The sequence below is a fragment of the Diabrotica virgifera genome, chromosome 7 (genome assembly GCF_917563875.1).
Source record: "Diabrotica virgifera virgifera chromosome 7, PGI_DIABVI_V3a".
In the NCBI taxonomy this organism is placed as follows: Eukaryota; Metazoa; Arthropoda; class Insecta; order Coleoptera; family Chrysomelidae; genus Diabrotica; species Diabrotica virgifera.
The window spans coordinates 186,630,143-186,644,914 of NC_065449.1; the positions used below are offsets into that span (position 1 = coordinate 186,630,143).

Here is a 14,772-nt window from a genome sequence, read left to right on the forward strand (position 1 = left end):
CTTGTGGTATTCTGTTTTGTTCTATTATGTTTTGTATTAGTTTTAATAATTGTTTAGTTAAATCTTGTCCTCCGTACTTTAGGAGTTCGTTCGATATTCTGTCCTCTCCTGGATATTTTCTATTTTTTAATTTTCTTAATGCTTCCTTTAACTTTCCCTCCTCGATGTTTATTTCTTCGTTTGTTGTAACTTCAGGTGTTCGTGGCTCATTATCGTCGCCTTTAGGGAATAGAGATCGGAAGTAGTCTGCCCATGTTTCCTTCTGAATGTGTTTCGCTTTTATTAATTCGTTCATTTCCCTTCTTTGCCCTCTGATCATTCTCCATACTTCTTTTTGTGTTCCGTAGAAGTCGTGTTCCATCTGTTTTGCGAAACTCTGCCAGTGCTCCCTTTTTATTTGTCTCACTAAAAAGTATTCGTTTCGTTTCTGATTCGTTTGTAGTGGTTGTATGCCTGTTGTGTTTGTTTCGTTCTGTATTGTAAAAAGGCTTTCTTCTTTTCTTCACATTTTATTTTTAACTTCCTCTCTAAACCACGGGGTTTTCTTCTTTAATATGTGAGTATTCCTTACTTTTCTCTCTCCAAGTGATTCTGTTGCAGAGTTGATTATGTTGATTATGAAGGACAAAGATCACAAAGAAGATCCCCAACAAGATGTATCGACCAAATTACGGAAATATGCAAAATACTATGCATGAGTTAAAATAAATAAATAAAACCAAAAACATGAGATCTTCGAAGAGGGTCAATACTTCACATCACGATGACAGTCCATCTAGGGGATAAGGCCTGCAGAGAAATAAACAAAGCTTTTCTTACATACATTTTGTACTGAGTCTTAGGCCGCTTACAGACACAACCACTTTTTTAATTTAAAGCCAACCGCAAAAAGTCGGGCTTATTTCTAGTATCGGCGTTTGCTCTGGTAGTCTGTACAAGTAGATTAATAATAATTATGAATTCGAACGAAGATACATTGCTTTTGTCGCTGCTACCGGCGTTTCAAAGTGGTTTCGTGTAAAAAGAGAACCGCTACAAGTCAGCCATCGGGATCGGCGACAACCGACCAGTCCCGGATTAAGAATCTTGAGGCCCCTAGGCAACCCAAGCTATGAGACCCCTAACAAATCTCCGCCTTCTCCCTCCAAAACCTCGGCTAACTCCTCCATCACCCAACGGTATTCCTTAGATATTTAGTAAATATTTTGTAGACCTAAACTTAAATTTTTGTTTAATCTTGTAAAACGTGTTACTTGAAGAAATAAAATAAAGAAATACTTAAGAGTTGTCTACAGCTAGTGCCGTTCCCTTTCCGTCAGCCAGGACCCAGAACTTCTTTGTGTATGACCCAAATTTCTGCTGTATATCATGATACTTCGTACCTACGTACTATTGTTTGGTATATATTTTTTGTTTACTCTTTGATGTTTTTATTCCAGATTACACTATGGAGTTGTCATATACAAGACTTTGTTTGTCTCAATCTATTTTTATCTCTTTTTCTGTTATTCAATTTTTTGACATTATAAAATTTAACCTAAATATTTAAAATTATTCGTTCCTTTTATTTCTACGTGTTCATCTATTTCCAAATTTTTTACGTCTTCTTCCGCTAAGTTCGCTAATATTGCTAAGTATTCGGCTTCCTTGAGATGTATTTCCAGGCCCACCTGTCTGTATTCCTCTTTTAGTTTTCTTACCATGTAACTGATATCTTCCTCATCTTGAGCCATCACTAATTGGTCGTCTGCGAAACATAATGTGTAGAGATAATCGTTGCTTATCTGTATTCCCATACCCCTATATTTCGACCTCCAAGTTGTTAATGCGTGTTCTTGTGTTCTCAAAAATATTTTAAATAAAGTTGGTGACGTTGGGCATCTCTGTAGTAGTTCTTTTGTTGTTTTGAAGTTGGCAACTATCTTGTTTCCGATTTTTATATATTCTTTATTTCCCCTGTATATGTTCTTGTTTGCTTCTGGTAGGTTAGCTGGTATTGTAAGTAGAAGGTAGAGGGAATAACTTTTGACGAGAGGCGAATAGGTGAGTTAGATTGTATGAGACAGACTGTGGTAAAGAAGCTCTAATAAAAAAAAACCCAATTTTAGGACCAAAAAAAGGGGGAAACGAGGAAAAGGAAAGGAAGGGCATCCTTGCTTACAGTCTGTGGATAAATGAAGGTAAAGTGCTTCGGAAGCGATGTCGACCTTGCAGCGGCCATTCCGCTTTCGGAGCGCTGGATGACAGAGGAGGGTCTGGTTTAGCAGGTAGGCATTCGGCGTAGCCTCGACGACGAGAGAGTGATTTTAAAGTACTTCGGGAACTATCGCTGGGGCTACGAAGAATGAATCCTGCACTAAGGTCAGTCAGGTGGCGTTCTGGACTGAGATGTCTTTTGAAGATTCCAGACTCCCCCTCTTTAAAGATAAAAAAAGGTTAGCTGGTATTACTATTTTTGTGATTGCTTTGTATAGATGTTTCCTTGGCACTGTGTCGGATGCCTACCTAAGGTCTACAAACGCCATGTGTACATCTCTGTTCTTAGCTCTTTTCTTCTTTGTTATCCGTTGTATTGTATAGATAATGATCTAGACATGATTTCCCTGCTGTGGATCTGCCATACAGCCTTTCCATTGTTGCGATTATGCTTATTCCTCTGCAGTTTTCGCATTCTCTTCTATTTCTTTTTTATGTATCGATGTTATGTAGGCTTCCTGCCATTGTTTAGGAATGTCCTCTCCATTGATTGCTCTTTCCATGATTTGGCATAGCGTTTTTCTTAATTTCTCTGTTCCGTACTTGATAAGCTCCTCCACAATTCCTCCTGGTCCTTCAGCTTTATTGTTCTTCATGCAATTATTGCTTGTTTCATCTCTTTATCTGTTATGACTATTTTTTCTTTCTCTATGATCATTGTTTTTTGTTCGTCTCCATCAATTCTAAATTCTGGTCTTTGTTCTATCTGTTCTTTTATTCTGGTCTCTGAATATTATTTAATTTTATAGTGGTTCGCCCACTCGCCGTACTGTATACAGGTTTTCTCTTATGTGTTCGTTCGTAATGATTTCACAATTTTCCAGGCTTCTGAGCTTCTTATCCCTCCCATGTTCTGCTCTATACTGTTCATGACCTTTTCAGTTGTTCATTGTTTTCTTTAATTGTAAAATTTTAATTACTATTTTTTCGTTTTGGGCCCTGCTAGGCCCCCTTTGGGGTTGAGGCCCCAAGGCAACTGCCTGCTTTGCCTATTGGTTAATCCGGCACTGCAACCGACGACAGAAGTTGTAGTGCAGTCGAGAAAACGCCCGTGTGAAAAGGAAATGCGTTTTGTATTCTTGTTAAATGACGACTTCAAGTAGTGACCGATAACCACAAACGCTTGACTTTTTGTAGCCGACTTCGACTTAAAAAGTGGCTCGTATGTAAGCGGCCTTAGGATACGAACATGCCAAAGATACATACATGGATGATCGCGGTGTAGGTCGCGATCGCGGTCGAGGTTTACATCGATGACGGGCAGAACATACCGAAGGTACCTTCCTTTCAGTGCTCTTTGTGGTTTCCATATAACCAAAACTTGTCGCAACCTGATATGATTACAACAAGAAATGAATGAATACACCAGCCGTATCTCCGGCAAATGTCACGTGGTTTAAATACCACCAATAAACTTTAATTTCAGCAGCTCGATCGCGATGTTAAACAAACTATTTTGTTTTAAACAAACTGTAAACCGCGATGATAAATATGATGATGAAATAGTGTACATAGTATACGATGATAAAATAACAAAAAGTGTACAAATATTGGCATTTGCAAATGATGTTGATATCGTAGCTAGAAGCAAAAGAGAAATGATAGAAGCATTTAATGCGATAGAAAGAGCTGCACAAAACAGTGGCCTAAATATTAATGAAATAAAAACCAAATACATGAAGGCCAGCAAATCGACTGGCCAAAGAAACCTACAGAATCTGACAATAAGAGACTATAACATCGAAAGCGTAAAATTTTTTACATACCTAGGTTCACTAGTTACCGCAGATAACAATGTCAGCGAAGAAGTTAAGAGAAGAATACATATTGCTAATAAAACATATAATGGACTAATTAAACATCTAAGATCTAACAACATCACGAGAAAAACCAAATGCAAAATATACAAAACCCTGATAAAACCGGTCCTTATATATGGATCAGAGACATGGACACTGTCGAAAAGCGATGAGAACTTATTAGGTACGTTTGAACGAAAAATCCTCAGACACATACAGGGTGAGTTTTTAGTGCGGGATCGGTCGATAATTCCATAATGGTATAGAATATCAAAAAAAGTTATTAAGAAAAAATGTAGGCAATGATATTCTCCAGGCTTGGAAAATATGTCCATTTCTACAGGGTGATCAATAAATGCGTGGTATATCAAACATATAATTTTTTAAATGGGACACCCTATATATTTTTTCATCATATTCATTCATTATATTTCCATCATAATTCTTGTTCATATAATATAGGGTTTTGCATTACTATACAGGGTATTTAACAAGTTATGACCATTTTTATTTCGAAATGCCTATGAAATTAACACCATGTATATAAAGAAGTAATTCATAAATAATAATTTGTTTTATGTAATGAGATAAACAATATACTGTAGTTTTTAAATTTAGTTTAATTGAAATCATTGACGAATATTTGTATACAGGGTGAACTACACAACAAAATTACGATTTTCTCAATTTTTTTTAAATGGATTACCCTATATTTTATTTTTTAAAAACATTATATTTATGAATCTCTTGCAAATAAAGATTTGTTTTGACATCGATGTAGAGACCGCAATCGCGACCTACACCGCACACATCCATGTATTTTCGGTATGTTCGTACCCTTAGTTGACGTTCATATTCGTTTTCTCGAGAGCAACTCTATGGTTTGTTCGTGAAACATTATTCTATGTATTCTTTAATTCGATTAATACTACATCAGGATTGTTTTATAAACTACAAAAATAAGATTGTTGAAAAGCATGGTATACTTTTACTCGTGCAATTTATTTGTACCTTTAGAAAACTCTATAAATTCCTCTTTGACAAACATAAGCGTTGAAAAAGTTTGACTACCACTGGTATTTGTCCAGCAGAAGTAAGTTCTAATTACTTGTTAAATAAGCTGGCGCCGAGTGTAGTTTTTGACTTGGTAAAAGATGAAAAGAAAGATTTTTCAATAAATGAAGTTTCGAAACGGTGAATGCTCTTTTTTCTTAGAATGACGACATTTCGCTGGGAAAAATTTTAATTAAAGCTTTGAATTATTCGATGCTTAGAGCAAGTAGTAATGTTTTTATTAACGTCTTTGTGTGACTTTAATAATTTTAGAGGTATTTCATTGAAAATTATATCTACTGAAATAAATATCGAATGAAACAAAATTAACGGATATGTCTCTTATTTCTCTGCGTGTAAAAGATCGGTATCAATTCTTCTTCTTTGGGTACCGTGCCCAAATTTTAGGCGTGGGTAGCTTCCATGACAATTGGCCGATATCGTTCTCGATCTTGTGCTTCATGTAATAATTCATATGCTGATAAGCCAGTCCATTGACGAAGGTTTCGGAGCCATGAATATTTCTTTCTACCAATTCCTCTTTTTCCGTCGATCTGTCCGTATTAACTGGAGTATCCAGTATCTGCTGTCTCTCATTATATGCCCCAGATATTCAAGTTTTCTCTTTTTGATCATCTTTATCACCTTCGCCGTAACCTATTCTGTGACTGAAGACTTCTATGTTTGAAATGCGTCGAACCTATGATATTTTGAGCATTCTACGATATGAACTTTCATGATCCAGGGTTCCCATCCATATTAGGCCTGGATCCCACGTACCAAAAAAAAGTTGATTAATAGCAAGTTGAAAATTTGTCAATAGCTTAACGGTGTCTCGTCGGACAAACTTTGATGTATGGAAACACTGGAACAGGGGCAGTTTTAATTGTGGAACCGGTTAAAAATTTGGAACGTCAGACTACGAAAACGTCCCATGTATTTTGTCGGACAGAACTTCCAATTGATTTGTTACCGTTTCATTAAACTCTCATGTAAAAATCAGACTGGTAGTTATCACCAACTGGGCATTTTAATAGGTCCGACATGTAGAACGTCGAATGACAGTAATTATGACAGGTAATAATATAGTCCTTAATTCTGCGTTTAAATTTTTCAAAAATATGTACTTATTAGTTTTCTCAGGATCCGAAAAAAATGAATGCGTTTAAAAATAATTCGACCGCAATTTTGCGCTTACGCTCTCAAATAGGATTAAAGTAATATACATTTTTGTAATCAGTATTTTAAATAAAAAAAATCAAAGTTATGCCTGTCACCTGGAGAGGGATCGGGTAAAGTTCGGAACATTGATGTTATAATATACTTTGATTATTTTAAAAATCAACCTGTCCGAGCGTTTTGCTTATGTGCTAAAAATAAATAACTTAATAAACGGGGTAACACTTATTCCTGCGCACTGTATATTTTTGTTACTTATTTACATGTATCTTTTGTTTCAGGTCGAAAATATGATGTCTTGTTCTCTTCCCGTGGTTCCAGTATTACAAACAATATCATCATTACAAGCCACCGCAGATTTTCCCCTTCATATTGGAGTTAAGGTAAATACTTATTTATTCACATTTTCAAAAGTTAGTAGAAACAGAATTTACTAGAAAAACATTTCCTCTAGAACTGACAAACTAGATTATATGTTTTGCTTTTTGTCAATATTTTGATTCCAAAAGACTGATAATTCTTGGTTAAAAAGTTTCATTCAAGGTCTCTCGGAGATGAATTTAAAGCAATGTTTATTTGTTGTGTCATACTAGAGGACTTCTAGAGGACCAAGAGTTGTCCAACATCGTGACATACCTCCAGAGAGCCTTTTTAAGACTTGGCTTACCTCATAAACCTATTTAGTATTATTTTGCTGAAAATTTGGGGGCTGTAAGTGAACAACAAACAGTACATTTTCATCAAAATATCAAGGAGATGCAAAGAAGATATCAAGGAAAATGGAGCACGGCAATGTTAACAGACTACTGCTGCATGCTACAGAACACATTTCGGAAAATTTGGGGGCTGTGAGTAAAGAACAAGGAGGATATTTTCATCAAGATATCAAGGATACGGAAAGAAGACATCAAGGTAAATGGAGCGTAACAATGTTAGCACACTACTGCTGGATGCCACAGAAGGCATTCATTCAGTATAATATTTACTAGTAAAAATGGGTCTAGGACGTTTCATCGCCGCCAGTTCATCGCCGCCGTTTCGATGCCGCCGGTTCATCGCCAGTCCATTTCATCGCCGGCCGATTCATCGCCGGCCGTTTCGATGCCGCCGGTTCATCGCCAGTCAGTTAATCGCTAACTGATATATTTTCGACCAATTTTCGACAGTTACATTTATTATTTATTTTTAGTATTAATTAGGAATTCTAGGAAATGCGAGATATGACCATTCCCGTTGCAATACTTAATCTTTTAATAGACTTTTAAACTTATATAATATAAAATATAATTTAACACTACAAATTTAATACTGTTTAGTATCAAATTTAGGGGAAGTAGAAATAGAACAGTAAATTAATATAATAATATTTTTTATCTATTTATTTGTCATAAGTTTTGAACTGAATTTAACGTCGTGTCGTGTCATCTCCCATAATACAAGATCAACTGACTAATTGGCGATGAAACGGCCGGCGATGAAACGGCCGGCGATGAAATGGACTGGCGATGAACCGGCGGCATCGAAACGGCGGCGATGAACCGGCGGCGATGAAACGTCCCATTCCGAGTAAAAATATACCAAGAGAAGTCTCAGAGTAAAGAAATGCTTTTTTAAGTTAAATGCACAACGGATTTGAATTCAAGAATAAATCTTTAAAATAATAAACAACTTTATGACACATACTTTTATCTGCACATTCACAACTTGTATTAATGTCCATTAAATAATATAGCAGTAATACAACTGGAAAAACACATGCACAAATTGTGAAAAAAAAAAAGGTGACGTGACGTGTTAAGATTAAACGAAGATCTTGATATACCTTCGTAAAAATTAATGTAATTTTTAATATTTAATGAAATCTAAACCTATTTCAAAAATAAGATAATTTCCTAAGAATATTCCACGCCATAAATAGAGTACTGAATGTGCTGCATAAAATTAATTAAGTAAATTGAGATCTCTACAAAAGGGCGTGGATTTCATAATGAATGAGTCACGAACTTGTAAATTTATTAAAATTTACGATAGTGGCATGTATGAATAGCTTTAAGGTCCAGATTTAAATTAGCCTGCACACATTTCTATAATATAAAAATATTTTTAATTATTTCATTCATAGAGATTTTTGACCAATAGAAAGCTACAGAAATAAAAATTACAGCCATCATTTTTGATAATATCCCGTCGTCAAGCCATGATACAATTCGTCAAGCATTACGTCAGATGCCCTTCATTACTATTCAAAAATGAAAATTCAGTGACATTAATGATAATTAAAACTTTAAAAAGGGGTAAACTGTAGTTGGCTGTATACCTTCAATATAACAACGTGGAATGAAGTAAACACTTCTGTTGTATGTAGGCATATGAATTTATTAAAAATTCCTAAAAAGTTATCCACAAGGGAGTGGAGGTACAAAACGTTTTCGGTCAAACTGACCATCATCAGTGTAAACGTCCAGTGTACAAGTAATTGTAACTAATCACTTCAATAGGTGTAAAATCCTCTAAATTACGATGTCTTAAGATTTTAAAGATCACATGTGAATGTATTTCATCCTTGCTCGAAAATTGCACAAGGTACTTGTGTTCTAGTGAGAGGTTAACGACCAACTGTTGGTTGTTTATTATATCCCTCTAATTGAAATATTGTGAACTATATAGGTATGTATTTAACTTTTAAGCGAAATTCATATTTTTTGACATATCTCGTATAGAATTGAAAAAAAGTTGATATATGATGATTACATCTTAGATTTTAGACCACGTTGAGCATTTTATGAAGAATACCTTTTTTTCGTAAAATTTATAATAAAGTAGTTATCATAATTGTAATTAAATAATGTTGGGTATCTGATTTTTCAGAAAACATTGCATTTTTATTTTTCAATTAGAAGGACGTAATTGCATATTAAAACATAGTTTTTAATTCCGAATAACTTTTAATAATAACAACTTTTGATATTCTGAAATATAAACGTACTTTACTCGTGAACGAAATTCATATTTTTGACATACCTCGTATAAAATTGATACAATTTTATATCTGATGGTTGAGTTTTGGATTTTAAACCATGCAGAGAATTTTATGAAGAATAACTTTTTTTTCGTAAAATTGACAATAAAATAGGTTCTTATATGGATCCTAGTTACGTACACATACACTATACAAGAGTTCAATTTTTTTTAATTTTCAATGTGTAATGTCAGATTCAGCATAACCAAAAACAAAATAGAAACATTTTTTATCAAAGTAAAATGATAAATTCAACGATATTTTTAAAATTATTTAAACAAAACAATTTTTATTGTTTAAACAATATACAATTAGATAAAATCAAATAGAGTGACTCTCCCCTAAAATTCAGTTCCAAATTCCAAAATTTCTAAAATAAATATTTGTTAGGAGGGGTTCCGCAAAAAATAAATATACACCTACAAGTAAAACTGATGAAACTTAATGAGACTGCAATTAATTTGTTTACAGTCAGGGTAAAATATTGATCTAACAGTGCAAAACTTTTGATATTTCCCACTTACAACACAGAGTAGACAAACGTTCAAATGTCACAGCTTTAAAGTTTTTCACGCATCCCGTTAAATCGAAACACAATTAAATTGATTAAACTTCACCCCCGAAGTTGCTTATAATTGTCTCCGATGTCACTTTCGTCTCTCAAAGAAACAATAATTTTGTGAGAGTAAACCAAACCGGGGCAGCCACCGGTGTGGCACGATGATATATCGTCGGACCAGTTTCTGCATGGGACTTGTCATTTATCTACCAATCTCCTTCATCTTCATCTGTCATTGCGTTACCGCCTGACGTACAGCGGGGGCGGTTGTAGTCTTATCATACAGAGTGTACCAACCAAAAACAAGTAGTGTTCTCCCATTTACTTAATAGGATCGTATAGAGATCTCTCACGATAGCTAAAAAACTGTGGAACACTATTATATAATTTAAAAATTTTATAAACAAATTTTTGTCTAGGACAGGTTGGGAACCACTGATCTAGGAAAAAACTAAATAGTAATCATCTTATAATAACCGATAGCAAACAAAATTATTCAATTGTCTTTCAGACGACTAAAAGAACACAATTTTGAGCATATTTCACATAAAACTCAATCTATGAGTCAGTCATAAAACTCAATCTATGGGTCAGTCACTAACCTGGATATCCACTTTTTGATATTTTAAAAAGCTTTCGGCTATAAATATTCAGTTTCTGTACAACATCCTAAAGAACCTTGTAGAAGTGACCAACTAATATTCGATACAATCCATATCCAATAAACAATCGCGTAACTAAATCCCCAATATTATTATAAAATTTATTCTTAAGAAAATCATGGACAGAGAACTGGAGGACGATCGATGGAATGACAGAACGAGATGGAGATTGGAAATCGGAAGATGTCGAAGGTTGTATCCACTACTTTATTGGTTGCCAAATACATTTATTCAATACTTCTACCTAAGGTGGCATTCTCACGCAACCCCAAACGTAACTGATTCTCTAATCCTAATCTATTCGCGTCTACTTTATTTATCAGATAGATATGTTTGTATACTTTTTTACTTTTGTTTCTGTGTCAAGTTTAGGTATGATATAATAATATGTTATTGTTTACTTGGCAGAAATCACCATGTCTCAAAACACACCTCGTTATGTGTGCCCTACATTCACCGGTAAAAAATTGATCATCTTTTTTGTTATTTCACATTCTATAAATAATATCGTTATTAATTATTTCTTATTTTAAAGAATTTTACAATTATCTGAAATATATTCGTAAGGTTATCGTGAGGAGCAGTTACAAGTACAACAAATAAATTAAAATGCAAAGAAAACGTGAGAATAGGCACATGGAACGTGAAAACCATGGCACAGGAAGGTTAAATTCAGAATGCTATCCAAGAAATGGCACACATGAAATTAAATATTCTAGGAATAAGCGAGATGCGTTGGCTAGGCTTAGGAACCGCAAATATCGGAGAACACCGCGTATACTACTCTGGAATAGATAACGGCAAACATGAATTAGGTGTCGGTATTATATTGAAAAAGAAGTTGCAAAATCTGTTGACAACTTCATCCCAGTCTCAGCAAGAGTTATGCTCATACAACTGAAAGCAAGACCAATCGAGATCAATATAATTCAAGTGTATGCACCTACAACAGAAGGAACAGAAGAAGAGGTAGAAGAACTATACCGTAGCTTTGATGAAGTCGTGAAAAGGTTGAAAAAGCAAGACCTAACAATTGTCATTGGTGACTTCAATGCCAAAGTTGGGGCTAGCAAAACATCATCATGCAGTTGGACCATTTGGACTAGGAAACCGGAACGATCGGGGAGATACATTGGAAATTTTTTCGGAAGCAAATCAATTAGTAATAACGAACACCTGGTTTAAGTTACACCCAAGGAAACTGTACACCTGGAAATCTCCACAGGATTTTGAGGGAAGGATTGTGAGAAAGCAGATTGATTAAATACTAGCAAATAAGAGGTATAGGAACAGCTGTACATATGTCAAAACATACCGGGGGCAGACATACATTCTGATCATGTACCAGTTGTAGGTAATTTCAAAGTCAGAATGAAGAGGGTTACAAGTAAGTCGATGAAGAGGTATGATATTAGAAAACTGAAATGTTCAACTGAAGGTGAGTGAAAACCTCAATACAAAGATGCTAAAATACAGAAATGCAGGAACTATAGATGAAAATCTAATTATCATACAAGAAACAGTGAGAGAAATAAAAGAACAACACCTGAATAAACATACAGAGAAACGGAAATCATGGACGACCGATGAAATACTCGAGCTTATGGATCAGAGAAAAAAGAACAAAGAAAATCTCAAAGAATATAAAAGAATACATACCATCGTCAGAAGAAAGATAAGAGAAGCAAAAGAGAAACAAAAAACAGAACAATGTCAAGAAATAGAGGAGTATCAGAGTCGATATGACAATTTCAATGCCCATCGAAAGGTGAAGGAAATAGCTGGAAAGTCCCGAAAACGCAGCAGCGGAAAAATAACAGATGATGAAGGCAATCTTGCCATAACCAAAGAAGATAAAAAGAAAGTATGGGAAGAATACTTGGGGAAACTTTTCCACGACCTTAGAGCAGGTAAAAAACCCACCATTGAAGATAATTCAGGTCCCGAAATCCTACCAGAAGAAGTAACCACAGCCATCAGACAAATGAAGGATGGAAAGGCACCGGGACTTGATGAAATACCTGCAGAACTGCTAAAGCTATTAGATGGAGCACAAATAAAAATAATAGCTGAAATGTTTACTTGCATATACAAGGCAGGAAAAATACCAGCAGAGTGGCTCAAATCTGAGTTTGTACCGTTGCCCAAAAAACCAGGAGCAAAAGTTTGTGAAGACTATAGGACCATAAGCCTAATGAGCCATCTTCTCAAGCTGTTTTTAAAAGTCATCCATAATAGAATTTACCGAAAATGCGAAGAACAAATTGCGCCCAATCAGTTTGGATTTGTGAACGCCGTTAGTGAGAGGGAGGCTTTATTTAGCGTGCAGGTGTTGTTTCAGAAATGTAGAGATGTCAGCTGTGATGTTTTTTCATGCCTGATTGACTACAAAAAGGCTTTCGATAGAGTCCGACATGAACAAATGATGGAAGTGCTGAAGAGGACAGGGATTGACGGCAGAGACCTGAAAATAATAGCTTACCTGTATTGGAATCAATCAGCAGTGCTCCGAATATATAGATGGAGAATATACAGATCAGGTCAAAATCTTAAGGGGAGTGAGACAGGGATGCATAATTTCACCGCTGATATTCAATCTGTACTCAGAGCACATTTTTGAAGAGGCTCTAAAAGATATTGATGAAGGCATCTCAGTAAATGGAGTCAAGCTCAGTGACCTGCGATATGCACATGATACAATAGTGTCTTCCAATACCATAGAAGGGCTGCAAAACTTAATGAATAAAATAACTGAAACCAGTAGAACATATGAACTAGATATAAACACCAGCAAAACTAGGCTAATGATCATCAGCAAGCAAAACATAACTGGAGTAAATCTGTATGTGAACCAAATGAGAATTGAACGTGTCTCACAATACAACTATTTGGGCACTATAATCAATGAGTCGTGGGACAATACTCAAGAGATTAAATGTCGCATCGGAAAGGCAAAGAGTGCATTCTTGACTATGAGCTCTGTGTTCAAGAGCCGGTGCTTCTATACGGAGTAGAAACGCGGACATTGAAGGTGGAAACTCTATCGAAACTTCAAACTCTTGAGCTATGGTTGTACAGAAGGATCCTGAAGATACCATGGACAGACAAAGTCACCAATGAAGAAGTACTACGGAGGATGAACACAACCGCAGATTTAGTCAACATCGTGAAGGGCCGTAAGCTGCAGTACTTGGGGATATAATGAGAAATCAAGGCAGATACGAGCTACTCCAGTACATTTTACAAAGTAAAATTGAAGGAAAAAGGGCCTCAGGACGAAGAAGAATATCCTGGCTTGCTAACCTGAGAGCATGGTATAGAATGACCTCAACACAACTATTCCGTATAGCAACTAACAAAGTCACCATAGCCAGAATGATCGCCAACGTTCGGAACGGACAGGCACCCTAAGAAGAAGATATTCGTAAGATATTTCACAAACAAACTAGATTCTGCAGTTAGTGAAATTTAGTAACAGGCATATTATCATTATTTTACTCATTAGACATTGTAAAGGCATTGCTAATGTAACACTTCCCCGAAACGTTCACAAAGTTTGAGCAGAATTATCTAAGTTAAGGAGTCTCCAATCCATCGTGTCCTCCACATCTTCAATTAGGGATAAATCTGGGGATCTCTGGAACCAGGGTAAAATATTGACTACAACCTGTTCCATGTCCATGAGGACTCTCGTAATGTGGCATTGCGTTATGCTGTTGAAAAATTGAACGTTGGAGTTTCTAAAAGTTAAGGTACGAGATGAGGTTCCAGAATTTGTTCACGCATCGCTGAGCTGTAATTTATATCTTAAACAGTCATATCTTAATTATTATTATTTATCAACTAAAACTAAACAATGGTTTGCTCCTGACTATACTTTTTTCTTAGGGCATGATAGGATGTTTGACTTACATGCAGATTGGCCAGGGATCGAATCCCGGAGCCGCAGCCGGCGAGAACATCTAGACATTTTTAAAAATTGGAAATTGGAAAAGACTACAAGAGTTGTACACACTTCTAAATAGGTCAAAACGGCAAACAGGTGTATGTTTTCAAAAAACTTTTCTTCTTCTTCAGGTGCCATCTCCGCTACGGAGGTTGGCAATCATCATAGCTATTTTAATTTTTGAGGCAGTAGCTCTAAATAGTTGTTTCGAGCTGCATCCAAACCACTCTCTCAGGTTCTTCAACCATGAAATTCGTCTTCTTCCGATGCTTCTTCTGCCATCTATCTTTCCCTGCATT

The 14,772-nt window shown here is 35.6% G+C and overlaps 1 protein-coding gene across 1 annotated transcript in view; it reads left to right on the forward strand.

The window, feature by feature from the left end:
• The window catches only part of LOC126888687 (uncharacterized), a 72,577-nt gene extending 58,084 nt beyond the window's left edge, over nucleotides 1-14,493 (forward strand). Inside the window, exons 3-4 of the mRNA XM_050657053.1 lie at nucleotides 6,569-6,670; nucleotides 14,416-14,493. Of these exons, the coding sequence (XP_050513010.1) occupies nucleotides 6,569-6,670; nucleotides 14,416-14,493 (180 nt within the window). The remainder of the gene's footprint in view (nucleotides 1-6,568; nucleotides 6,671-14,415) is intronic.
• Nucleotides 14,494-14,772: the final 279 nt, after the last annotated feature.